General features: G+C 36.9%; 1 protein-coding gene across 2 annotated transcripts in view; it reads left to right on the plus strand.

Moving 5' to 3' along the window:
• The window catches only part of TBCK (TBC1 domain containing kinase), an 88304-nt gene that overhangs the window by 48621 nt on the left and 12864 nt on the right, over positions 1–26819 (plus strand). For both annotated transcript variants that reach the window (XM_066548145.1, XM_066548146.1), the window contains exons 23-24: positions 12105–12283; positions 24896–25071. In XM_066548145.1, coding sequence (XP_066404242.1) covers positions 12105–12283; positions 24896–25071 — 355 coding nt within the window. The remainder of the gene's footprint in view (positions 1–12104; positions 12284–24895; positions 25072–26819) is intronic.

A 26819-nucleotide genomic window follows, 5' to 3' on the forward strand; every position in this document is an offset into this window, starting at 1 on the left:
TATAGTGTAGAATTTTAATTTTCAATATGTATGTTTAGCCATTTCAAATGTTCATGGTAAATTTAATGGGATATCTACAGATGGCTGAAATATGAGTGCTAAACTAAAAGACTGATTTTCTCCCGGCCCTCTCCTCCCCCATGTGTTAGCTGTATGTCCTAGTTAAGTACAGATCCATTAATATTTAACTTATTTTCTTGCCTAAGGTAATTTCTCCGTATTTTTCTTTTTCTTGAAGGGTGCTAAATTATAGATTCCAATTTATCTTAAATCAGCTGATTTACTGACAGTGGAAGTATTTTATGCTGAGGTCATGTGTAAGAATACATTAGTTCTTGTAATGCATATGTGTTCATATAATAAAATTAAATCAGTAAAATCTGTAGTGATATAAGGTGCATGCATTCTGCTGGTTTTAGGTAATGACAACTTTACTGATACTCTGGTAGGAAATACAGGTTTCTGATAAGTTGGGTTTTTTTTTTTAATTGGTGGTGTCTGTGATATTTAGGATGTCAACAGTGGCACAATTGAATATTTTGAGATGAATCTAAAGCATTCCATAAAATACTGCTAGTAAAACTACTAAGGAAAAAAGAATAAGGGTAAAAGACAATCCTAGTGCGTCTTAAAAGTTAAATGTTGTTGGTCTAGCTTAATCAGTAACTATTTCAACATATAATTCTCATGGCCTTGTACCTTTTCTTTCTGACCTCTTATTTCTGACTAAAAATTATTGACTCATTATGCATTTTGTCACCTGTGTCTTCCAAATAAGACTTCTGTTATTTTGGTTATGATAAGTTCTGTGCCAAGGCGGAGAATTTTCTGAAAGTAATTTCCAAATAACCTACATCTGAATATATATCACTCCCAGGAAGAGATTATGGAGTTCAAAACATCTGCATTGATTTTAAACTAAAATAAATTGTTGCTCAACAGTCTGAAACTCCTGTAGTTTGTAAGCTTTGTGTGCACTGGAATGGCTTATTGCAGGCTGCAAGTGAAGGCAACTTCCTTTCCAGACTGATAGAGGTATTTTACTGCAATCTTGAAACTTTGTGGAACACTTTTAAGATTTCTTGTTTATACAAAACAAAAACCCCACTGCCTAATTTCCAGTGCACTGTATATAACACAAATGGAATTATTGTTTTAAAATAATTAAATAAAATAATTAAAATAATTATTAATTAATTTAAATAATTTTTGACATTTAAATAATAGTCATGTGAGGAAAACAAAGGGACATTGTGGCAGCATTGATTACTTGCTTCTGAAAACCCTTTCCAATACTTGTCTCAAAGCTTTGGCCATATTTTATCTATAAAGCCAGTACAATTGGGCAACACTTGCTATTTTTGGAAGCTCTGTTGGAAATTTTACTTTATTTTTATGTTGTTCAAACAATATCCTAGCAGATTAGGAAAATTATTTGAAAATTTTGATGAAATAATTGACTAATTAAGAATACTGGAAAATCCTTTTGCAACAAATGTCCTAGTTCATTCCTCATGGAGCTGTATGGAGGGGGCATATAAGCAACTGGTAAATAGAATTAAATATAATTAGGTTGTTTAGGAAATTACTACCCCAAAGTGCTGGGGGTTTTAAATTTAAATTCTCTGTCATTTATTCTTTTATAATTTTTCCTTGTATTTAAGGACCTCTGTTAAGTACAAACTTTATTCAAGCAATATAGATTCCAGAGAATATTTAGGAATATTTGAGACAGACAAACAAAACCAACACTGGAATTGTTGCTAGTATTTTACCTGTAGATTTGAGACTTAGTAAATTTTGTCTTATTCAGGCGACACAGAGAGAGCAAAGACATTACACATTACCTTTGTTTTTCCTGTAAGTCTGGAATGTACAGTATGCGTCAGGAAAATGAAAATGGTAAGGGTGACACTACTATGATGAGATTCCTGAGGTACCAACAACAGAGACAGGACTCTGCTTTCAGAGGAGTGCTTATTTGTACTAAGCTAGCCTGGATATCCATTAACCTCATGCATCAGCAGATTTACAACCCAGAAGGCTTTTCATGCCCTGAGGACCAGCTGTGTAAGTCTACTTTAAAACATGCAGTTTTGCTTATAGCTTAGTCTTTAGAATCTTGCAGTAAGTTTGTGTGATAATGTCCATTATTCAACTCAAAAATTATGGTTATTGTAGTTTGACTCGATTACCAAGTTCATTACCCACTGAACAAGTAGTACAAAGTCTACAGCTTTGTTAGGGAGCATCCAGACACATATACTGCTCTTTGCAAACATTTGAAGGATCCTTAGAGCAATCCATTCCCACCTGGAATGGGTGCAGTATAGAGCCTGGCAAACAGATCTTCCTCCAGTGATCATTGCCAATATCAGCACTGACATACACTGATGAAAATATGGGGACAGATGTTGTCAGACAATAGGGAAATACCAAGCCTAAACATGAAATAAAACATACTCAAACAAACCATAAGCTCATCCTCTGTAATTTTGGAGCAAGAGGAGGGTTCATCCTTCTAATGCTGTGCACCTTAGGAAGGTTTCTTTTTGCTGACTCCAGGATAGTCAGTGCTTCCAAAGGAAGAGCCTTGGTCTCAGATGAGAAGTTCATATAGACTGACTGTAGAAAAGCAATCCAGTGCAATGAGGAGCTACAGTGCAATGGTTGAAGTGGAAAACTTTGTGAGACACAGGCATGTAGCTTTAAGATGCAAGATCTGGCTGTCATCAAACCACAGGCACAAATGATTCTCCAGGGAATGGATTTTCTCTAATGTGGGAGAAATTATTATATCCTTTGCCATTCCAGTGATGTGCCAAAATGCTGAATCCCATAATGGTGGAAGCCATATGAATGCTTAGAAGGATTGTTTCCAGCTTATAAATGGACTAAAAGTTTAAAAATAGTGAAAATTCTCTACAAAGATTGTATGGAGCAGTTTTGAATGATGCTTTTCTGTTGACAGCAGCAAAATTAGACACATATCAGAAGGCTCTACTTCAGATATGTTTCTGACCCTGAGTAGCTACCATTTTACTTTCTGCTGTTTTCCTTTCTAAAAATCCTTTGTCTGCCTACATCTGTGATCCATATGCTTTTATTGTACTGGAATTTCTGGTGGTTCAGCATTTAGTTAATATAGATCTGATAAGAAGAAAAAAAGACAGTTGGCCACCAAGTCCACCCTGAGTTTGTGGTTGTTTAGTGTCTGTTCCCATTTGTTTCACCACTCCTCCAAGGAAAATGTAACCTCAGCGATTAAAACACCACCTTTGAAGGGATTTACAGAGATACAGTGGTTTTTCATATTCCAGTGAGCAGTAGGAAAAAGAAATATAATACAATGTTTTGATTATTGTTTGACTTTTTTCATGCACTTTTGAAAATATCTTATTGCTTAGATTAAGTCTCTGAGGAACAGAAGCAGTGACAGCTCTTCTAAAAGGAAACTTTTTTAACTTCAGCTACAAAAGTTTGACATAGTGCTCTGTTGTCATTCATGGAATATGGCTCTGGAAAGTATTTTGCTGCAGAGCTAGTGAAGCTGACTACTTTTTCAGGTTACAGTACAGCTGAAGAAAAACAGCACTTTGGTCTCTTTCACATGATACACATGATAATGGTGTTGTAAGTATGACAAAAATATTGATTGGAAATAACAAAAGACATCAGAATTTAAAAGGAAGTCACTTTTCCTAGTTTTCTTTTCTTGAAATATGTAGGTCAGGCTGATATTTATGGAAGCATCTTTTTCTGAGCATGGTACTCATCTTTGCTATATTAGATGGCTTTTTGGAGATGCAGGTGTATTTCATGTTGCAATTCCTCAAGATTATTGAGGAATTGGCTTTGGAACAGAAGCAGGGAGATTTGTTAGGGCACACCTGCTCACCAAGGCTGTCTGGTAGTGTCAGACTCTGTAAGATTGATGTTGTTTTACCTGAAGCTGTGAATTCTTTAATTATTCACCTTTTCCACTCATTGTGACACAAAGAAAACAGATCTGGATTATAGATTCTACCCTCTTGAGACTAAAGAGGAATGCTGGAGTGGGCAACACACTAAGCAAGAAAATACTGAAATACTTTATTGTTGTCTGTAGTTGGCACTGGCAGAAGAAAATCAAATATATATCCCTTAGCAAAGGGCTGTCTGCCACAAGAAATGGTGCTTCATAAAAAGGGTGAAAAGTGAGTTCCTCAGCAGAACTTTCCTAGTCCATGTCTTAAAAACAGTCTGACACACAGCTTCTGCCCCCTCTTTCTTGAAAGAACCCTCATAGTACTCTCCATAGTGAAAAGGCACTTCAGAAAATAGAATAATCCATCTGTTAGTCATGTAGGATTTTTTACACCTTTACACTGAAATAAAATGTGAGTACAAGAAGGTATACTGTCAAACATACTGAAATTTCTAGGCATGAGCTGACAAAATTCCAGCTGCTCTTATCTGAGCTTTGTTGCTAGATGTGGTGATATTTTTTTCTTCATTACAAAGGTGTCATGGGAAAATATTTCCTGTATTTTCCCATTGAAACTACAAGCATAGCAACTGATTCAGGATTAGACTCATGCTTAGAAAGCAATACTGGGTACTAGACTTCTTTTCCTTTTACAATTGCAGAGAACGTTGCTGACAGAGCAAGGTGCCTCATAGGGTATCTCTTTAGAATTTCATTATGCTGAATATGTTTGTTTGCCTGTGCAGGTATAAATGTTCTGCTCAATAATCTTTAGGTCTCTAACTGTTAATTGAGGAGAATTTCTAAATGGGCTGCACAAACAATGCAGTGTTAAAAATTCTTGATTGAAATGTACATTATCACTTCATTTCTATATGATTGTAGATATATTTGGGAAGGTGTGTCTAGCATTGTACTAGAGATACACATTACCTAAATACAGATTGGAATGGCAGTGTAGGCTGAGAGCTAGAAAAATATTTCTGTCAAAATAAGGACTTTGAAATGAGGTTAAGTGAACTCTCAGTGCTCTTATACTTTGGGATAGCTGTCAATTCCCATTGATGTACTTTCACATAATATTTCACTTAAACTCTTGCCTTTATAAAGCTGCATGAGGATCTTGATTCTCTCTGTCCAAATTTATTCTAAGAGTATCCTGGAATTTAGTAGAAATCAACAGGAAGACCAAAACTAAACATGGAGAACTAGAGCAGGGTTTGTACCTAAAGGTAAGACTTTGTTAATACTGCAACTTTGGAATAAATTTCAGGACTGCATTGTTAATATTGAAGGGCAAAACTTGTTCAGGAAGGGCAAGTATCCCAGCTGAGAAGAACTTACATTGTATGTGAGCAATGTTGCCTGTATTCTGAAAAAGCTGATAGATATCTGAGCAACCAGCAGGGCTGTGTCAGGTGGCACCTCTGTCACTTCAAAAATTTAAGTGAAGACAAGCATCTGTAGGAGATAGGGGGGATAGGCTGGACACATTGCATTTGGATTTAGAGGAAGACAGTCTCCTGCTAGTTCTTCACTCTTCATGCTAAAAAAAAGCACAGCACCATTCTAAGGAAACAAATCATGTAAGCAGTCATGTAAGCTGATAAACCACAAACTTGTCTGCTGGGAATGCAACCCTGAAATGACAAACTTTTATGTCTTGGATGTACTTTAATGCTTTCATGTGTAAATTCAAATGAGGATGTTAACTTAGCTCTTTCACAGAATAAAGGAACTTTTCCCGTGGCTTATGAGTAGGTTAATTATGCTGCAAGCTTTAAATAACTTAGAAAATGTATGCTGACAAGGTTGGGCTGCTGTTAGTTGCTTAAAGCTATTAATTTTGCTATGTGAAGCACTAACAGACTTGACTAGTAGTAAACACTGGAAGTTTTGGATCTCAGTAAGTTATCTTCTGCAGTGCCAAATGGCTAGAGCAGTTTTTGGAAATGAAAGCAGTTTTAAGTATGGGTACATAAGCAAGATGGTTATCCTTCCTGTTTACAGTTGCTGTATTTGTGGGAAATAACATTTCAATCCTGAATAAGATGTTGCTTGCTCCAGCAGTTTGAGAGTGTTCCATGGTTCAGGATACTCATTAGGCAGATCTAAATACTCTATTTGTATTTATCTTTACCAGGAGTTTTTCCATCATGGTATGGGAATGAACAGGTCAAATTAGAGGCTTTCATCCTTTTCTCATGGCAACAGGTACTCCTTTTCATATTTACCTGAATTTCCATCTTATTTTAAAAGCAGAAAATCTGAGTGACTTCATATTATTTCCTCATAAATATCCTGAAGGCTAACAGGAGAGCTAATGCAAAGATCTTCTACTTATGGCTCTTGAGAGAATCATCAGCTTTATAAGCATTTGGCCTGGTCAGAGTTTCTGACTGTAAAGGTTTTTTTTACAGGTTTATACCTGTTACACCTGGGAAATAACTGAAGTAGCTCATAGTTACCACCCAGATGGAAACCTGTAACAGGATGATCTCTATTTTTGCTTGCTGAGTTTCAGTATTTTGCATATTATTTCTGTGAAGTGTAGATTTAGGATAAAGAAGGTGAGTTTCACTAGTATTTCAGCTTCTAAAACTGACTTAACAGATATTTAGCAAATATTATAACAAAAAGAACATAGAAAAGCTGAAAAAGAGTTACTCCTTCAAAAATTGACTGTTGTCAGATGTTGTGTTGGTGGTGCCTCAAGTTTTTCCTCTGAGCTGATCCCTGCAGTTTTATAAACCTGTCCTTTCATGCATCTTCTGGTTATTATCTACCTATGAATTAGTGTTCATTTTTCTGCTGAGCTGCTTTATTTCCCCCTGTGTATTTCTCAAGTTTTGCATAGCAGTGTCCCTCTGACTATTTCCATTATATATTGGGAATTCCTGTGCTTCTGTCATTGGCTAGTGTCCTACCCTGTGATAGGACTACTCCAGATGTCTTTAACATTTTGTTAGTTTGCAGAAATAGCTGCTGCTCAACAGCACTGGCACACCTCATAACAAAGTTTAAAAAGTGCTTTCTTGTCAGAGCTTAGCTCCAGTCTTAATGTAATCTATTTCTGTCTTTCTCAATAAGACATAGCATGTGGCATTTGGTGATTGGCTTACAGTAAAGCTTTACTCTTTGTACAGTCACTTGGCATTCTGTGTCTCCCCTGCTCATGTCAATCCTGGCCCCATCACGTTTCCATACTGGAAGGCATTCTTTAGCAAACCTTTCCAGTGAACTGCTGAATCAGAGGAATTTTTACAATCACAAGTAAGAAAAGAATCCAAGTTTGCCCTTTATTCACCCTCCTAATTTCTAGGGAATAATTCATAGTGTTTACTGCTGCTTCTCTCTACTGCTGTCCACAAAAAAAATGAAGTCACGCAACTATGCTGCAATGTATTAAATAAATAATGTAAAATAATAGTTCTGCATTGACCTTTTCATTTATAATAACCTTCTTACAGTAATAGATACAGAGATGTTGAATAGAAATGTCACTTCTCTTCCTAGATTTGTCCTTTTAAATATGCACACTCTTCTGTATGTCATCAGGAAAAAAAGAGTTTATGGCCTTTCACCTCTATTTCTTCTAAGAGCAGGAATCAGGAGGTTGAACTGCCTGACCTATTCAGTACCAGAGCATTCATAGCACAGAGATTTTTCAGGCCTAATGTGGCTGTGTGGTGAAAGCTAATGTTGCCTGGCAGGGCAGTAATAAAGTATTTGTGATGGAGATGTCAAACCACACTCATAATTCTGGTCTATTCCCAAAATGCAGAAGCAGTTTATTTTGGCTGAGTTTCTTAACTGGTATCCTGTTACCCAAGGAAAAGGCTCTGGAATTGATTAACTGCACACAAAGACTTGGTCTGTGTAGATTTTCATTAGGAAAGAACCATTCATCTTACGTTTTTCTCCATTACTTGCCTTCACTTGCTGTGAACAACACATGCACACCCGGTTTTGCTGTAAAAATAAAACATTGTATGTGCTTTTGTCACAGGTGTATTGCATTTAAACTGATGCTTTTTTCAACATTTGTTTCAAGTGCAATCTACTTCTCTCCTGTATCTATAATAATAAACTTACATAGCTTAAAAAGCAGCTATATATAAGGCTGAGCCCTCCTTTTCAGTTGAGGCTGTGCATAGAGGCAGGCAGAAGCTCAGTAAGAAGTTACAGTTTAGCATGAAAATAGCAAAATTAAAAACATCTTAGAATAAACAGTAAGTTTAGTTCAGAAAAGGAGCAAAACATTTCATAGGCTTAATGTTAGGATGGAGCCATGGCAAAACCAAGATGCTGCTGTTGGATCACTTTTCTTTCCCTTCTCTACTCCTGCCTTATCTATTGCTGTATTATTTGCATATTTAGAAATGTCAGAGACAGCCTTTTGATGCTGAGCAATTAGCTGCTGCCATAGAATTGTTTCCTGTAAGGCTTGGCTGCTGCTTGACTGTGAAATACTTGAGCTTATTTGAGCCAGAACTCCTAAATATAATGTTTGAAAATTAAATTATGACTTTGGTTCCTGAGATACTTGGGTTCCAGCTTTGACTTTTTGAAATACAGGTGCTCTGCATTTTTTCAAATGAATTTCAAGATGTACTAAGTTTCGAAATTATAATATATTTTTATAGTACTTTTTTGATGTTTTAAGTCAGGCTTAAATTTTTTCCACACTTCATATTTAATGACACCATGTTATTCAGCACATTTTCATTACAGATTTTCCAATGAAATAATTTGTCTTAATAAAAAGAGAAGGCACATCGTTTTTAAACTACAAAATACCCCAGTGCTGGGATCTTGGAGAGCACTGAGATATTCCATATACATCTCCATGAGTGAGCATGCCCTCTTCATCCTTTCTAAATATTACTTTCATTTGTTGCTCACACTTGGAGATTTATGCAGAGCCTGCTCTCAGAAGAGTGTCCTTCTAAGTTGTTTGCAAGTGTCAAGTACTCTGGCACTCTGCTGAGGTAGTCTCTGTTCATTTGTTCATAGTCCTGTTCAAGAATCTAGGCTCTGACTTGATATACTTATGCTTCTGACATACCAATGGTATGTTTGTAATAATGTGGAAGCTCTAATATTTTCTGGCTTGTAATGCGGTGACTTGGGAGCAGGAAGAGTACAGGCAGGATTAATGCTGTGTGAATGCAAAGTCTTGGGGAGATAACAAAAAATGGACATTTCACCAGAGACTGACTCATTTGTCATATATTTGAAAGGGCATGGGAAGAAATTGGGATTGAAGTAGCTCAGCAGACCCTTACTTATTAGCCAAAAAGAAGAGAAAAGATCTTATCCAGCAAGGGTGCACCAGATTGAATTGCATTTTAGTTACTGACAGGAAGTGATTTTTCTTAAACTGAAATTGCAAACAAATGACGAAGAAGGGCTTGAAGGTTACTCAAGTGTGAAGCCTGTTCATGCAATGTGACTAATAAATATTCTGTAAATATTTATACCAGTTTAATGTAGTCTTAATCTCCAATATCCTGAAAGTAATTGTTTTTTCAAAAGAATGTGAGTAAATTCTTTGAGTGAATTCTTTCACCACCCATAATCTTGTCTCCCTTATGGGTGCTAGATGTTGACTGTTCCCATGAATGTGCCTATGATTTGCACATTGTTGGGGGACATTTTTATTGTGGTTGTGGGGCTTTTTTATTGTTACTTGTGGAAACCAGAATTGCCTTGTAGTTTTTGAAAAAGCTTCTTGAAAAGCTTCTTGAACTCTATCAACTTTGGTGCTGTGACCACTCCCCTGGGAAGCCTGTTCCAGTGGCCAAGCCTTTTTACCAGTTCTCTGAAATGGATTTCTTTTGAAATTACAGAGCTTGTTTCTAGGAAAAATATTTTGACTTGTTTCAGTGTTTAACACTGTCAGTCTCAATTTCTCCTTTGAGCTTTTTTATAGCTTTTCTGCAAGCAGTGTTCCTATTCCATCCCCCATTTCTGTTTTCAATTTCAGATATATGTTGGCTATTAAACCCTGTCACTGCCAAATAATTCTCATGCTATTAATTATTGTTGTTCCAATTTTTTTTACTAGCTAAATTCTGCATTCATATCATTTATTACAGAAGTACTACTAATATTTCCTTAGCTAAGAATCTCAGGAAATGGGTCTTATAACTCAATTCCAGCATCTCTTTAAAAAACAACAAAAAAAACCCAAACAAAACCAAAAGAAAAAAAAGAAACCACAGCCCCACTATAAATGTACTACAGTCTTGAACTGAAATTCTCAACTTTTTTTTTAATAAAATGAGTTTTCAGAAATGTGGAAAAAAGTGCAACTGTAATGATGGTGCTTTGGGGTGTTTTCTGAGCTTGAGAAAGAATAACCAGTGGAAGGCATCTCCTCTCTTTACCTGAATTAAGAGATTGTGTGAAATTCTCCAGTTCTGTGTATTTTCCTTGGGAATGATGCTGAATAACAGCCTTCTGTTATAGTATAATTGAAATGAGAAATCGTTAGCCACTGTTGAGACATCATGTAGTCCATTTATCTGTTACACATATTATCCCAAGCAGCTAGGGAACCTGATATTGTCAAGGAAAATTGTAATTTACTTTCACACATCCACAAAGAGGTTTTTGGAGGTAGAATTAAAATTGGGTAAGCCACAGCTCTTCTCTCAGACTTTTCAGAATTTTAGAAGCAAGTTAGCGCATAAGCATCCTGTCATCAATGGAATTAAAGCATCTGCTGCAGATTGTATCCTACCTGAACACAGAAAGCTTTTTGAATGCGAGAGTAATAGATCACATCTTCCAGATTTTAAACAGTCAATAATCTCATCCAACTAGATTATTCTGCCCCAAGCTTCAAGTTCAGTTTCTTCTGCTCACCACCCTGCTAATGACTGAGATTTCTGGAGTAGCTCCCAGATTGATGGCAAGGCATCAAACCTGCTGATGGCAATGAGTGATTGATGACAGTGCATCAAATCTGTTTGAGATATACAGATAAAGCCTGGCTACAATGCCTCTGTTTTCTCCATAGAAGCTGATGCTTTAATCTAAATTTTGACTGTTGTAATGAATCATACAAGATCTTGGTACAGACAGAAAAAGTGCTGATATCCCTGCTGTTTGTCTGTCGCACTACACCAGTTTTGTCGTGAAATGCAAGCTAGCATCATTTTTGCTCTTCATGAGACTCCATACAGGAGGTGCAAAACTAGTCCTTTTATAGTGGTAAAAGAGTAAATGACTTTTATGTTACATCTTGTTAGAAGATATATACAGGCAGGATGCTTAGTGTTGCAAAAAATGTATTTCCAACAGGTTGGCTTTTTTTCCTTTTATATACCTGTTTCAGTGTAGCTTCCTGCTTTTTAATTGACCACATCTTATTTTAGGATCCTTCTCATTTGACAGGTGTCTGCTTTCCTTTCAAGTTGTGTAATATATTGTCACAATGGCACTTCACTCTCTCAGCTAGGACGTTTCACTGGGAATGTCTGGTTGGGTTTGAGATTGTATTGTTAGTTTGTTTGTTTAAAAAAATTCTCTAAAATCTCTAAACCAATCTATTATGCTTTCAATCAAGCACAAATTAATGCTGAAAACCCCTGCTTTTCAGCAAACAGATAAGATGTAACTTTGTCAAAATGGCAGGCCATGCAAAATTCAGTCGATGAAAGCTTTCAATCTGGCTGTTAGTAGGATTTAACTGACAAATAAGACACTTTGTTGATCCAAAAAAATCCTGATGTCTGTACACTGTGTGAAATCTACTTTTGATGAACTGCACAAATTTACATTGAACAGTCAATAGTCTGACTTGTAAAGACTTAAAAATGCCTTACAACGACTAGGTGTTAATTATTGTTCTGACTTTGCATTGGTTAAAGTTCTGATACATTTCCCTTAAACAGATCAAATTACTTCTTAAAATGTCTTTACTAGTTTTTAATAAAAAAACTTGGAGTGTTTTTCTTTTTGAATGGGAAAATGCTTTTGAAATCTACATTTCCTTTGAGCAAGAGAGAGAGAGACAGACAAAGATATAGATGGGTGTATGTATATTTAGCAATGTCATAGCTGGGTTACTTAGCTTTACTGATGTTTTGCTCTTGAATTTCTTGCTTTTCCTTGCAATGCCTTGCAGAGATTGACATTGAGCGTTGCGTTCGCGAGTCGATCAACCTGTTCCGCTGGACTCCCAAGAGCGCCACGTTCAGGCAGTTCGCGCAGCCCACGCGCCCGCCCGCCGACGGCAGCGGCACCAGGAGCTCTGCCCTGGCCTGCCTCTCTGCAGACTACCAGGAGGCTCCTCGCAGTGACCTCGTAAGCAGCCTGGCAATGGGAGCGGGGAGCATTGTTCACATCATTCAGATTGCCTGTTTCTCCTGCCCAACCAACTCCTGCTCCTTCAGTTCTCTTACAGCAACCCACCGCTGTCCACAGCTTGCCTGCAGAGCTGCAAGCAGGCTTTATCATAGGAGAAAAGCAGTAAAAAGAGCAGTGTGCCAGTGAGATTAGGTAACTGGAAGGTGATGCAGGCAGCTCTGGCTGCTTTTTCCATCTTGGCATGTCAGGTAAAGGATATGCCATGAGTTACTCTGAGAGTTTAGTTGGTGAGTTATGCCTGGTTTTATCTTGACAAAGAGTAACTAGTAGCTAAGAGAATATCTGCATTAAATAGATACCCAGTTTAGCAAAATGATTTTTCTCCTCTCTCTCTAGCAGAATTTAATGGCTGTTTCTCTTGGCAGTTGCATTATATGAATACTGGTGGTTTGAAATTATTCCTTTCCTTCCTCTTAACAATATAAATCTACTTAGTCTCTTAAAAATTATTTTTTTCTTTTTCTGGGGTTTTTCTCCTTTCACATTCCCCAACAATCATTTTATTCATGAGCATTCCAATAATCTGGGAAATATATAACACCTGCTATGTCTATTTGGTGACTCACATTAGGTTTTAGTCTTCCCATTTGTTTTTCCTAACTACTGGAAACTAAAAAGTGTTGTTGTCATTCAAGTGAATCTTTACTTTTTAGTCCTTAAACTGGAGCTTGATATTCAGTCATTTTTTTAGTTTTTACTTTAGTTTTTATTTTATTTCTGTTGTAATTTCTGGAAGCCTTAGCTAAAAATCCAGGACTGCAAGTGCAGACATGCAAATGAAGAACAAAAGGAAACTTGAAAGATCTTACAGGATTTAAGAAACAATAGGTGGATCTAGAAAGGCAATGGGAAATAAAAATGAAATTCCAGGGGAATACTTGTTGTTGTCATCCAGGAATTGTAGCCAGCACAACTGCTGCTGTGCTGCTCTGGAGATATGTAGAGAGGCTTTCTGAAGGAGCCAAGGGCTGCACTTTCCGAGAGTAATTCAGATAGAGCTTCCTAAGGTCATCTGGTACAAATTCCTGCAGAAAATGTGTCCAACACTGAATTCAGGTGGGGTTGCCCAGGGCTTTGATCTGTCAGGTCAAGGAAACTTCCAAGTGAAGTATTCAGTCTCTCTTGGCAGTCTGATCAGATGTCTGACAGTGCTACCAGTGAAAATGACTTTGTGTATGTGCTAGTCTTTCTGAATGTTATGGCAAAAGAGTAAAAAACAAGTCTTCTGATTTCTAAGTATTTTCTTGTGCCTTTATGTGTAAAAGCAAGAGTCAAAGCATTTGGATATAGCAAAGAGGGAGATGGGAGAAAGCAGCCCTGGTCTACTGAAATGAGTAGTAAAAAGATTTGTATTTGTAACAGAGAGAAAAATCCTTATTTCAAATTGAGCAAGTTTCTTTCAGTATTCTCCCATTTTCTGAGAAATGTTTTGGGTGTTTTTTCCTGATAGGGTTTTTGTTTTCATACCAGAATTTGTATTTGTTTATAAAGCCAGTAATTAGGATCATCCATCCCACAAGTTCCAAGAAATTAAGCAAATGTTTTTGGTATGTTAAAGAGTAGATAAATAAATACTAGAACTTCTCTTGACTTCTCTTTAATTTGTAGTTCTGTCTGTCTAACACCAAAGACCTCATCATTTACTGCAGTGAGCTGAAGGTTTAACATCTTTTGAAGCACAAGTACATTGGATCTTTTGGTTACTGCTGTATTTTGGTTTTTTAGGTCATCAAATGAAAGAGAGCTGTACAGATTCAGAGATCTGTAACGAAATATGTAAGCAAAGAGGAAAGTAATCTCTTGGACACAAGAAAGACTATTCATATCTTAGATTATAGTCTGTAAATGTATTGTTTGCTCTCATGTGCTGTATTTTTGTGTGTCTGATTTTGAGACAGATAGATACAAGTTAAGAATGTTATGATTCAGTCAGGGGCCATAAATCAGACTTGGAAAGTCCTGTGTAACATGAGTCCATAATGAGCTACCTCTCACTTGTGACTGTACTTTTGGACGTCTTCATAAAATGACACTTCTCGGGGATTAGAGCAATATTGATAAAAACTAAATTGAAATTATTGATGAAATACACTATTTACACACAAAGGTGGTGTGGTTTGTTTTTGTTAGGGTTTTTTTTCAACCTTAATCCTGGAATTATCTCTTTCTTTAAACATGTTCTCTACTGGTGTTTGCTGCCACAGGGAAACTTTTTATCTACTTGAAAGGGGTGAAATCTGAGTTCAGTCTTTAGTACGCACAGCATCCTTTAATGGATTTTCTAAAACACCATTGTATCCTTGCTCTGCAGTTTAACTCTTAAAAAAAACTTTTCTGCTTCCTTACCTATTTAGTTGGTGATTCTTTGGACAAGGACTTTACACTACATTTCTATCTCCAGTTTTATATTTGTGGCTCACCTCTGTATTTGAAATTGGGTAGGGTAGAAAACAATTCTTTGTGAAGAAAGTTGTGGGTTTGCTTCTGAAGGTAGTTTATGACTTCTTGAAACATTAAATGTTTAGTGTTTTTAATTATAAACACCAGCTGTCTCTTACCTCTCTATTTGAATTTTTTTTCTATGCTGCTTCAGTTTGTTTCTTACGTGCTTTTTATTGGCAACTCAAATATTTGTGTGTATCTGCATGTTACTGTGCTTTGGTTAATAATAACAGGAGAAGTATTTCCCCTCTGGGTGTGCATTTTTCTCCCTAAATCAGCAGTCAGTAAAACAAAACTGCTTTTTATCACTAGCATTACTTAGTTTTTATTTTAGTGACATCTATTTGCAAGTTTGTAAATAGGCTTGGGTGCTCTCTTTTTTCCTCCTGGACTTGTGTGTTGCTTAATCTTTTACTCTTTCAGCCAGTAAGCATATTTCTACTGAGATAAAATCTCAAGGAGGAAATAGTTTCAGAGAGAATGAATGTGCATCTTAAGTGGGGTTGCATTGTTTATTTTGAGAAAGATAAAACGTCAAAAATAACAACAGAAAAACCCTTTAAATTCTGAATTTACATTAAATACTGAATTTACATTACAATCTACTCAATGCTGTATCTGTAACTTTTCTTTACCAGTACATGGTTGATGTTTTTTTTCTTCTTACTCTTCCTGAAACTTACTTTTGTACCCTGGAAACTCCTGAAGTATTTTTCCTAAATGAGCAAGGGGTCACAGAGAGAAATAACACTGTAATATAAAAATTTTCTGCAGTATCTGTGTCTCCATTATTATAGATATGGTAGACATACACTCTGTCAAACTACTTCAATAATTCTAAATAAAAAGGGGAAAATGTTGCAGCTTCTCTATCAGTATCTGCTCACCTGTGGCAGGTGAACTCACAGAAATGCAGAGACTGATACAATTACAGCTTTGCTTTCTTCTTCTACTCCTGATTCTCTTTGCAAAGATGGGAGTTCCTCAGAGATGTTGAGGAATGAAAGCATTGAAGTGGAGAAAAGTCTACCAGATGATTATTGATCTTTGCAGTGATTTAAATGCCAACAGTTTTGGTTTTTTGTTTTTGTTGTAGTAGAAATACCTAAGCAGCAACATGACTTAATGGCTTGATCAAACAACACAAATATGAAAAACATGTTTTTATCGTAAAGAGTATGAGCGTATTGTCCCGAGGATAACTTTTCTTTGCCAATAATTAAGGATAGCTTGTGTGATAGACTTTCAACAGATGGAAATTTAGGCCTATTTGTCATACAACAGCACTCAATTGCTTCTGAGTTCCTGTCTGCACCTAGGAAGTATTTGTCCATAAAAAATATATTGGCTAGGTTTAGATTAAGTCATTAAATAACTGGTGTGTAAATCCATTTATTCTTCAGAAAGAAGCATGGTCAGTAGTGGATACCAACGCTTCTGTTTCAGTGTACAAGCTAAGAAATGTCTGTGTGATGCTCATGCTGTTTATAATGGCTGTTACTTATATTCTGCCTAAAGGGTCTTCTGATTGCCTTGACCCATTTCAGGTTTCTTTTGTCTTCTGTTTTTGTGTGGATCTTGGTTTTGTTTTCCATTGTTCTTAGACTTAACAGAAAGCTTACTCATATTTGTCTTTAGTTCAAATTGTGTGAAGCATTAACTGATCAGGATCTCAGTTAATGCTTCTAATTTATTCCACATTTGCCTTTGATGCTTCTGTGCTTCTGGTTGTTGCTGCCAACAGCTTGAGTGAGAAGCTGGGGTTATTTGTCATTTTTTAGAAGAGTTGGTTAAAATGCACTTTCATGTCACTCTCTTGCGAGTGAATAAACAAATCACTGTTTAATTAGGTATAAGCCAATCACATTCTGGCAAATACTTTAGCAATTGTTGCAAACTTCAAAATGTCCTCTGTTTATTGGTTAGCTTTTCAAGGTTTTTTTGATACTCATAAGCCAGGCAGGCAGCTACCAGGAAGTGGGGAGTGTACTAGGGAAACCTCTGCTTCCAGAGCTTCAGTTCTGCAGATTAAATTATTTAAAGGAAGCCTTATTTAGCACCTTGTCTATTCTGACTCTTTTGGAAAATCTGTATTTATTTTCTATAGTTTTAAGGTTTTTTCTCTTAGAAGATGAGGCATTAAATTACCAGAGTGAATAAAATACAAAATATAAGGCTCAGGATACAGTCTTTGTTAAATGTTAATTCAAAAGTTTCTAATGAATGTTGTGGGTGTTTATTTTAAGTTGTAATACAAATATCAATTATTTAAGTTGAATGTAAACTCATTGAAACAAATTTACTGCTTAGCTGAGGCAGAATTAAAGGAATATGTTTGTAATGATCTAGATACTATTTATATGAGACTGTAACAGTTTGTGAGACACTCAGTCTAAATCCTATTTAAGGATTCTAAGCTTGTTTTGCACAGACTTGGTTTTAGGGTCTCCCTGGGCTGTGTTCATCTGCTTTGAATGTAAATGGGGCAGTTGGAGCAGCCAGGGCACTCTCTGCAGCCTTAGGCTCAGGTCTGGAATCACTGTCCACTAGTCCTTCCTCATAAGCTTTTGTGATTATACTTTGAAGTTGAAAGCTGGGCACATTTGACCTTTTAGACCTCCCACAATTGGGATTCCATGACTGATTAACAAATGTGCAGAGGGGGAAAGGGTAATTTTACCAGTAAAATTAATTTTTTTTTTTTAAATCTAGCTGGTTCTTTCTCTCTGCACCTTGTAGGAATGTTCTTTTTAATTTTTTTCTCAATTTGGAAATAGTTTTAAAATCAGATTCTAGGAGAACATTAGGAAATAATTACACATCTCCGTGGCTTAGTAATTTTTCAGGCTCTAGTGGTCCTGATTTGAAATCTGGCTGGCTGACTGAAGACACAGTTGTTATTTTGTTTGTTTTCATGTATTTTACAACTGACTCTGTTTATTTTTGAGAGGGAGTGCTATAGTGGAAATAAGTTATTGTGGCAACCAAAGCCAAACTCAAGTTTCCTGAATGACAGTTTTATTTCATACCTTGTTAAACAACCCATATTTTATTTTTTAAAAATAGTGACCTGCATCTAAAAAAGGGAAAATGAAAGAGCAGAGCAGTGTTTGTGTAAATTTACTTTAGGAGAGAAGTAACAGTCAGAATAACCCACTGAGTGTGTTAAAATATGCTTTAGGACCAGCGCAGATCTAAATGGTTTAATGTTTCATTCAGCTTCTGATAAGCACAATTAGATTCTGCAGTGAGGAATTATCCTCTTGGTGTTATGTTGTTTATTTGTGTGCTTGTAGCACTAGAAGCAATGGAGTTTGGGAGAAATTTTTGAAGTCGAGTTTTGGAGGAGAAGTAGACTGAAGGATCTTAATGGTTTGTCTCCCACACAAACATGCCCAGGTACACAGCTCTAGCTCCCTCCTGCCACTCACAGCAACTCTAATTCCAGCTTGCAGCACTCCTGTGTATGCCATACACTGCTGCTGTGAAAGTTATGTCTTAGATGTGTAACTGTGTTATTAACACAAATTTCATTATGTGGGGAAGAGGTGTATTATATCAGCCTAAGGTGCCTTTTCCCTCTACTCCTCAGTCTTCTGTCCTACCCTATTTGTTTTCTCAACACACGTCTCTATAGGAGCCTGCCTTAAGCTAGTCTTGAATTTAGGATTCCTCACATTCCTTCCTTAGTGCACCTCAGGCCAGGCTAGGTGCTGTATGTTTTCTCAGTTGAGTCAGGATGCAGTGGCATCATGATCTAACTTTATTAGGAAGTGCAGTTGGAGGATAGAAAAGACTTTGTGGATGCAGCTCTCTTGCCTGTGGGATGGTGTCAACACCATCTTAATCTACTAGTAAAAGTGTTACAGCTCAGATCATATATTTACTCTTCTGACATTATTAGGAGTGGAGAATCTGATTATCAAATCAGATTTGATTCGATAGCATAACTAGTGTGAAGGTGTAACTAGAAGAAAGAATCCATGCTGCTTGTAAAGTTGAGCCTAAAACCAAAGTTTAGTCATGGAGCCCATCCTGCAAATGTGAATGAATACATTTTAGGCTTATGGGTACAAATGGTTCTGTTGATGATGATTTTAATATAACTCAAAAAAGGTTGGGCCCAGGTTTCTAAAATGGGTGGAATGGTGCACAAATCCAAGATTTATGTGAAAAACTCACACAGCTTACACAGTAACTGTCTGGCTGATCAGACTGTCAAATTTTTTGTCAATTACTCAAATTCAGTACTCTTCTTAATAGTCAAGTTAAGGGAGAGCCTGAACAGCATGTTTTGACAGGCTTTACAGTGGTAAATGACTGAAAAATGTCCTAGAGCTGCTTTTGGTAATGCCAGTTCAGAAAACAGGAATGTGAATAAATAGCAACTACAGATGAAAGAAGGTAGATTGTCTAAATCCAAGGTCTCTGACCAAGTGAGATACATGATCACATTATGAAGGAAACTCCTCTTTAATAACTCCTCACCAGTGTTATTAAACTCTGGTGGTTGTTGGTATATTTTTTTAAAGAGGTCAGGGGAATCTCTGACTGTTTCCTAAAGATACTGTAATAATTTTTCTCAAATCAAAGGAATACAGTTTTTTGTCAAGGACAGACCATCTATCAAGAGGCTAAAAAGAGGCACTGATGGAAAGCATTCAAGGCTGGCAAGATCATTCTTGCTCCTGCTTTTACTTCAAGTTTATTGCACATTAAGGTATCCTGTGAGTATTTTCAGGCATAGCTGGATTATGTCTCAGCTTTGTCTTTTGAAATGGTTCCATGCAGTGGTGAGCTGCTTTTACCTCTTTTATCATATCAGGGGCAATAACTGAGTTGGCAGCATGTCTGCCCTGCTGCATGCAGGGGAATATTGTATCTTTCAGCCCTGCTGACTCAGTTTATTCACTCAATTATGTTATTCTATTGAGCTGACCTTTCCTTGTGTTTCCTTAGTAATGAGCTGGTTTGGCAAGCAGGGCTCACTTCCATTTTTTGTAGACTGCCTACGAAGTTGTGTGCAGACCTTTGGAGGATGTTTCTGATTGACAGCTGGCTGGAAGTTGCTGTTTGCACTTCCCAAGGTGTGAGTTCTGAAGTAGGGAGGTTTGTGGAGAAGTCAGGATGGTGGAGAGGGTGGAAGAGCACAGCTTGCAAAATGAAAATGGAGCAAACTTAAATAGGAAGTGGAGAGAGGGAGCGTAGGGAAGGTGGACACTAGGGAATATGGGAAGCAGAATATGATGGCTACAGAGGACTGAATCTAAGTGTAAGAATCAGTTTGCTAGAGAGATTATGTAGAGAACGCTGGCACTCAACTGTTGTAAAGTTGTAGAAGAGTTCTTAAAATCTGGGATTTTAGCTGTTCCTCCTTTATAAACAGTCACAATAGAACATCAAAAAAACACAGAAGCCTTTTGGATGACCCTTTGCTAGTAATTGTAATAAAAATGGTGGGGAGGGCAAGTGGAGAGCTTAAACCATTATCTTATAAGCTTTTCTAAATTGTTTTCATCATCTTATTTCTGTATACATGCATAAACTGATTTGAGAAATATGTTTGAAAAATATGGAATGACATCTTTCATGAAATGTGTTCCTTCATGAGGGACATTGATAGTTTAAATAGAGTATTTTGCTTGAACCCCAGATTTTAATTATTTTGACTTCCAGGCTGAAGTTCCTAGTATATTAAATAAACTGCACTAAGTTTTGTCAGCTTCAAAGATGAAGGGGAGAAACCCTGCATCTACTCAGATAAAGCTATCCTTTCCATGGATAGAAAGTTCCTTTATAGTTTCTGTGTTTATCTGATGGGACTGTTAAATTCGGATTCAGCAGAACTATAGATCCTTGGCTATTTTCTCAAAAAAATGTGTATATCTTCATTTAATAGCCATGATGAAATGCCTGTAAGAGATTACAGGCTAATGGGAAAAGAGATAGGAGCTGTGATTGTACCAGCCTCGTGTTCTGGAGTGCTTTAATCTTTCTGAAACTTGGCTTCCAAATTGAGAATGGTTAAGCAGCTTTAATTCCTAATATTAAAAAAAAAATAAGTTCTTAATGCCTATTACTTCTTATTAAGAGCAGTAAATGCATATGGATTAGCAATTCCCAGGCCTATTTGAAAATTAATGGGGTGAGAAGAGTGCTTTGAAAATAAAGAATGTAGGGTGTTGTGTCAGAGAAACTTCTGGGCAACAAGGAGACTTCAGACTTCAGCTTAGCTACTCTTTCTGCTCTTGCCATCCTGCTGATTTAAACAGTCTTCCCTGACAAACAGTTGCTTATAGCTGAAGAGTCTAAAGCTAGGTTCATGCTTGTAGTTAGGATATGCTAAAATAGGTTTCTCTTAAAACAGATAAAGCCACTTAAGTAGTAAGCTCAGTATCCTAGCACAGTATCTCAGTACACTTGTGCATACATGGATGTGTGAAAATGTGGGTGTCTTTCTGATAATTTTTATGACACCAAGTACATGAGTATGCTCTGTATATGAGCAGTTCTCAATTTCAGTATTGTCAGTACACAGTTTCTTTCACAATTGCTGAAAGACAAGTTTGTAACTGGACCTTTAGCTACCTTCTGGCAGTGTGCTGAAGTAGAGCTTTTGCCTTTTTTAAGAAAGAGTGTGGGTTTTTTAGAAAGTATGTACCATGTCTGCCTTGGAAAAGAGTCAATACATCACTGCAGGAAAATAGTTGAAAGTAAGAAACAAGCATTTTATATATGTGATAAGCTTTTAAGGGTTTTTTTAGCTTTTCCCTGTGGTTATCCTGGCTTTTTTTTTTCTTTCTTTCTCTTTGTCCTGTCTGTACTCCCTATAGAGTATCACTAGCATGGGAATTTTAGGTTGTGATAATCATTGTGCTTTATTGCTTAAAACAGAACAAAACAAAAAATTACAGATGATAACTTCAACAGGATATTGCAAGTAGCTGTCCTGAAATGTGCCTACCTGCCACTTAATGTAGCTGAAATCAAAATCTCATTTTTATTCTACACCCTGTTCACAACTTGTTGGGTATTTGTAAACAATTACTAAGAGACTATCAGTGCCATGAACTTTTTCTGAGTGCAGCTAACTTAACTTAAAGGATTTGGTTTACAGTGAACCCTCTTCCTTCCTTCACCTGCTTTTCCTTCTGGTTCTTCACAGCTGCAAAGCAATGCCTGCAATGACATAGTACAGCCTAAACAGGGAATTAAAGCAAATAGTCCTGACAAATGTGAAGACTCCTGTCTAAAATATCAGCCTGTATCTTACACATCTCCATGCTGAGGTAAAGAGAGTAGGCACTGAGGTGATATGCAACAGCTGGAACACTGCTCTGTAGGGTAGGAAAAGTGTTAAAGATTCAGAAGAATCTGCAAGATTTGTGTGTTCAGTGGATGTGATGGCCTGAAGAGCTGTCTCAACTCAAGTCCAGTTTCTGTAGCAGCTTCTTACAGTTTCAAAGTATTTGTAGCAGGATGGTGTTTATGAAGACAAGGTGTGAGGACAGGGTAGATGGATTGACAGCTTGATGTTAGCCATGTTTAGTTTCAGTTTATTGGTAAATTCCTGTGAGAAAATGCCTGAGATGAAATATAGTTGTTACCAGATACAGCAGATGTAGTAATTTTTTTTAGTAATTAGCAAAATTATCTTATAAGCACATGCATATAATTCACTTTGCAATTTGAAGGAAATAAATTAGTCTGATAAAAAAGTTTTTAAAGAAAGAATTGCTGAATCAATTCTATTTCCAGCAAGTCTCTTGAGAAGCTTCAGTTTTGTTCAAAGCCTATATAGAGATGTTGCATCACTGAATCTACCATTAAGGCAGATCTGGACATAGTAGGTCAAAGCAAAGATGGTTGTAAAATTCATAGCTGAATGTGTTTCTACTTAATTACAATCCAGTTAAAGGGGAAAAAATGCTTTTCCTGGTTATTAAAACCTTTTAGCAGGACAGGCAGTGTGTACCTGTAAAACACTTTGTATGGCTTTATACTTCTAGAGAAAGAGAAATGTTTTTATATCAGATTAGGTGAATTTTGTTTGGTTTGTTTTCTGCTGCAGACTTTTAAGGTTCCATTCTTCCCTGAGGTATTCATCCCATCAACTGAATAGACAAGAGCTGTATAAATAAAAGTAGGAAGTGGTTTTGTAATTAGAGTCCAACATAATGTACCTTTTTCTCCAGAAGACTTAATTTGGGTCATCTCAGCCAGTTTCACTGATTTCATTATCCAAGTGTTTATTGTTACCTGTAATCATGTGAACCTTCTTCAAGGGCTGAACTCTTTGCAGCAGCTTCCTTCCCTTCCCTCCTTGGTGTTGCTCCTCAAACCTGCTCCTGAGGCAGAAGCTGTTGTCTGAGGATAGCAATGTCTGCCAGTTTGCCATCAGACAGATGAAGCTGTGTCAGCCAAGTGTGTATTTATGTAATCAGTATTTTTTCTACATTTCTACATTACTGCCTTTCTTGAATCTCTCAAATGTGTCTGCTGTGATTCCTCTAAACATGACACTGCTGAATTCCTTTGGCAAGTCTGAAGTTTGTGAGAAGAGCTTTGAGTTTTTTCTTCCTCCTCCCTTTAAATGCAATTAATTTCCTTGGACTCCTCCTGGGAAAATTCAGCTATTCAAGTGGGAGATGGCTTTAGGCAGCAGCTGGGAGTTGGCTGTGCCCTGTCACATTGGTTTTTTTATGGAAACAGATCTCCCTTGAGTATTGACTATTCTGGTGAAACAAATAATACATTAGCCAGAAATAATGTATATTTCTGATTATAAAGCATCTTAACTCTATTTTTCTGAACTTGGAAGGAGAGTGTTGAGACTGGAAATTTGTAACTTCTTCTGTTTTAAGTATTATTATATACAATGGAAAAGGCATTTGGGTGAGGTAATGTTCCCTGAAGTAGAATTACTGATTTTGTTTGTCATTTTGAGGGCTTTTGGATAACTTGCTTTACAGCCGAGGTACTTCTAAGTGCTGGACTGTCTTAAGAAGCCTATTCTGGGATATAACTCCAAAAAAAAAATCTATGTCTCTCTGTTTTGTCTAGCATATTCCCTAAATTTGGAATAGTCCCCAGATTAGATGAGGAACTAGTATGTTTAAAAACAAAAAAAATTTGGGTCAGCAGTCAGTTGGACTAATAACAATTATTAATGCCTCAGTTTTCTTCAGAGTGTTCTCTTGAATGATGGGCTATAAGCAAATAATGTATTGGTGTCATTACTGCAATTTAAAACAAGATAACAGAAGTGGAATTTTTTTTGGAAGCAGAAAAATTGTTGCTGTGGTATTCTTTAAGAATGTGGACTGTAGAAATTCTAGTACTTGTGAACATTTATAGGATAATTCGCAATGAATGTTCTCTTATGAATAATAATTTCAGGTATTATCATGCAGTTTCTTGAGAACTACCAGGAGTGTGCTGTGTGCTGTGTCATAATCTGTCACATTCCTCAAAATAATTTTTTTAATTTAATATATAATTCTCCTGTCCCACAAAACTAAGGACAAATATTTTGGATTATTTTAAAAAATACCATATTTCTAGGTATAAGGTAAATCTTATATTTCTGATGTCTTGGTTTGTGCTTGGTCTTTGGGCTGGGGTAATAACTGGTGTTTAGCTAGCTCTGTATCTCCCAGAGACATCCCTGCAGTTTCTCTGGCAAGCTGCCATCTTTTCTGCTCCAGTCATGGGACCTTTCAGTTTCCCTTTTCAGGGAGTGTTTTCTAGCCAGTTTACTTAATTTCTGATGTTAAGAAATATCTGTGGATGTTGTGAGCCCTTCAGCCACAGTGAATAATTCATTAGCAAATCACAAACTGAGATCTTTTCCACAGATTTTCAAAAAATTTTTCTATTTTAACAACTTCTAACAGAAGATAGAGCTATAGTTGTCAGATAGGCATTTGGCACTGCTCTGGAGCTTTTCTGTATGGATAGTTAAACTCTAGTTCAGAGTTAAAAGAAAAGTATGTGTTTCCATTTAATGAGGTTGTTACGCTTGGAGTTTGTCAAATAAGTATAAGGTAAAAACAACCCCGTATCTCTAATTCTTTCACCTCTAATATGATTTTTTTTGTTTTAAAGTCTAGGGACTCCATCAAGTTGGATGACCTGAAGGCAGAAGTGTCCCCACGGATTTCAGCAGAAGATCTGATAGACTTGTGTGAGCTGACAGGACCCAGCCATTCCAAAACACCTGTTAAGAAAACAAAGCCCAGCAAGCCAAAGCTGCTGGTGGTGGACATCCGTAACAGTGAGGAGTATCCTTCAGATCTGAGTGCCAGCCTTGCTGAATCCTGCCTATGCCAATTGCTGAATCCTGCCTGTGCCAGTTGCTGAATCCTGCCTGTGCCTATTGCTTGCTCTCTGTCTGCAGGCTGGTGTGTTAGAGTGGTACATGATGGGGAGAGAGGGGTCTGGTAGAGTTGGAGTGGAAGTGCTGAATTCCAGGGGTTTTCAGCATGGAGAGGCCTGGTTTGCAGAGCAGAGGACAAATCAGGTTTTCCCTTCCCATTGTAAATTGTGGGCTAAGAGAAATCACTTTGTACCAGTAGCACAAGTGCTTTAATGCTACATTTTTCTTTAGAACAAGTTTTATCAGCAGACCTTCCCCATTTAATATGGCCAATATTTTGTAAAGCTGTGAGGCTTTCCAATTAAATGGAAGAGAGATAGAGAAGAGTTGATAGCTGATGTGCTTTGCCAGTCCCTCAGTGGAAAATGGATTCCTTTTGAGTGCCTTCTAGCTGTGTCAGGTAATGCAACCATGTAGTAGCCATCCTAACTTAAGTCCTCTAGTAGGGATAATCAGAAAAGAGTTGAAGGTGTTTTGGAGCTATGTTTTTACCAGGGTCACTACCCTGTCTACACCTTTCATGTGTTCCTTTTCAAGTATTGTTCTTTGCATAAGGAGTACTTTTTTAATTCGTTGGGTTTGGTTTTTTTCCTGAAATAGTGTAGTTGCAGGACTGGGATGGTTTGCATTTTGGAAGGGGTAGTCCTTCTTAAAGATGTTTTGGTATGTTTGAAGTTTATAGTAGACTGAAATGTGCTGCCTTTTATATAATAGGTGGACTGATATCCTAATACCCATCTGGTATTAACAGGTAGGAAGTGCCACTAAAAAGGCAGCCTGGTAGGTAGTAAAATTGCCCTTGAGTGAACTGGTTAGTATATCATTTGCAGAGGAAAATATCTGGTATGTAGAATATTATCAAATTGTCAGCAGTTATTACTATAAATGAGAAACCATAAGAATACTGCATTCAGTGTCCTGTTCATTCTTGCAGTAAGGAAACAGGCTTTGTATTTGTCACAAAATTTCAACAAGCTAAGATAGGATCGGACTGTACGTTTCTGTGGTGTGTGTTTTAGATATGATAGACCACTGTGAGGTGATTAGAAAATATTATCATTTTGTATATTTTGGTTTTAGTCTTTTTCCTCATGCATGCCTGTCATGCTAAACTTTGCTTTCGCTTTGTTTTCTTAGTGTTTTGAGAAAAGCATGAGAGGACTTCCAACAAGTATCAAACATGCTTCATATTTCATAATATGACCCACATGAAAGCTGAGAGATTGTTTTGTAACGAAGCTCATCTTGCAAGGCCAAGACTTATCAGCACTATTTCAGCTGGCCAGCAATTCTTCTAAGGCTTATTTCATTAAGCATGTCAGCAGATATATTGGCAGCCTTCCAATCATGTTTTGAAAGTTATAGCTGCATATTTATGGTCTCTCAGGCTCTACCACAAAATCCTGGCCTTTTTGTTTATTGTCTTACCAATTAGAGCTTTTTTACAGACTAGGTCATGTTTCTCTAGGGGTAATCAGTGGCTTAAGTAACTAAATTTGTCCAAAGTTATTTTCTGTCTAAATGATGATCATTTCAGAACCTAATCAATAGCAGTGGGAGTTATGTGATTATAAATGGGGTTGGGGAGATGGGATTGGCACAGAGGAGTAAAGGAGGGATATAATTTTCCCATTCAAAATAGAAATAAACTGA

The sequence above is a fragment of the Molothrus aeneus genome, chromosome 4 (assembly GCF_037042795.1).
Source record: "Molothrus aeneus isolate 106 chromosome 4, BPBGC_Maene_1.0, whole genome shotgun sequence".
Lineage (NCBI taxonomy): Eukaryota > Metazoa > Chordata > Aves > Passeriformes > Icteridae > Molothrus > Molothrus aeneus.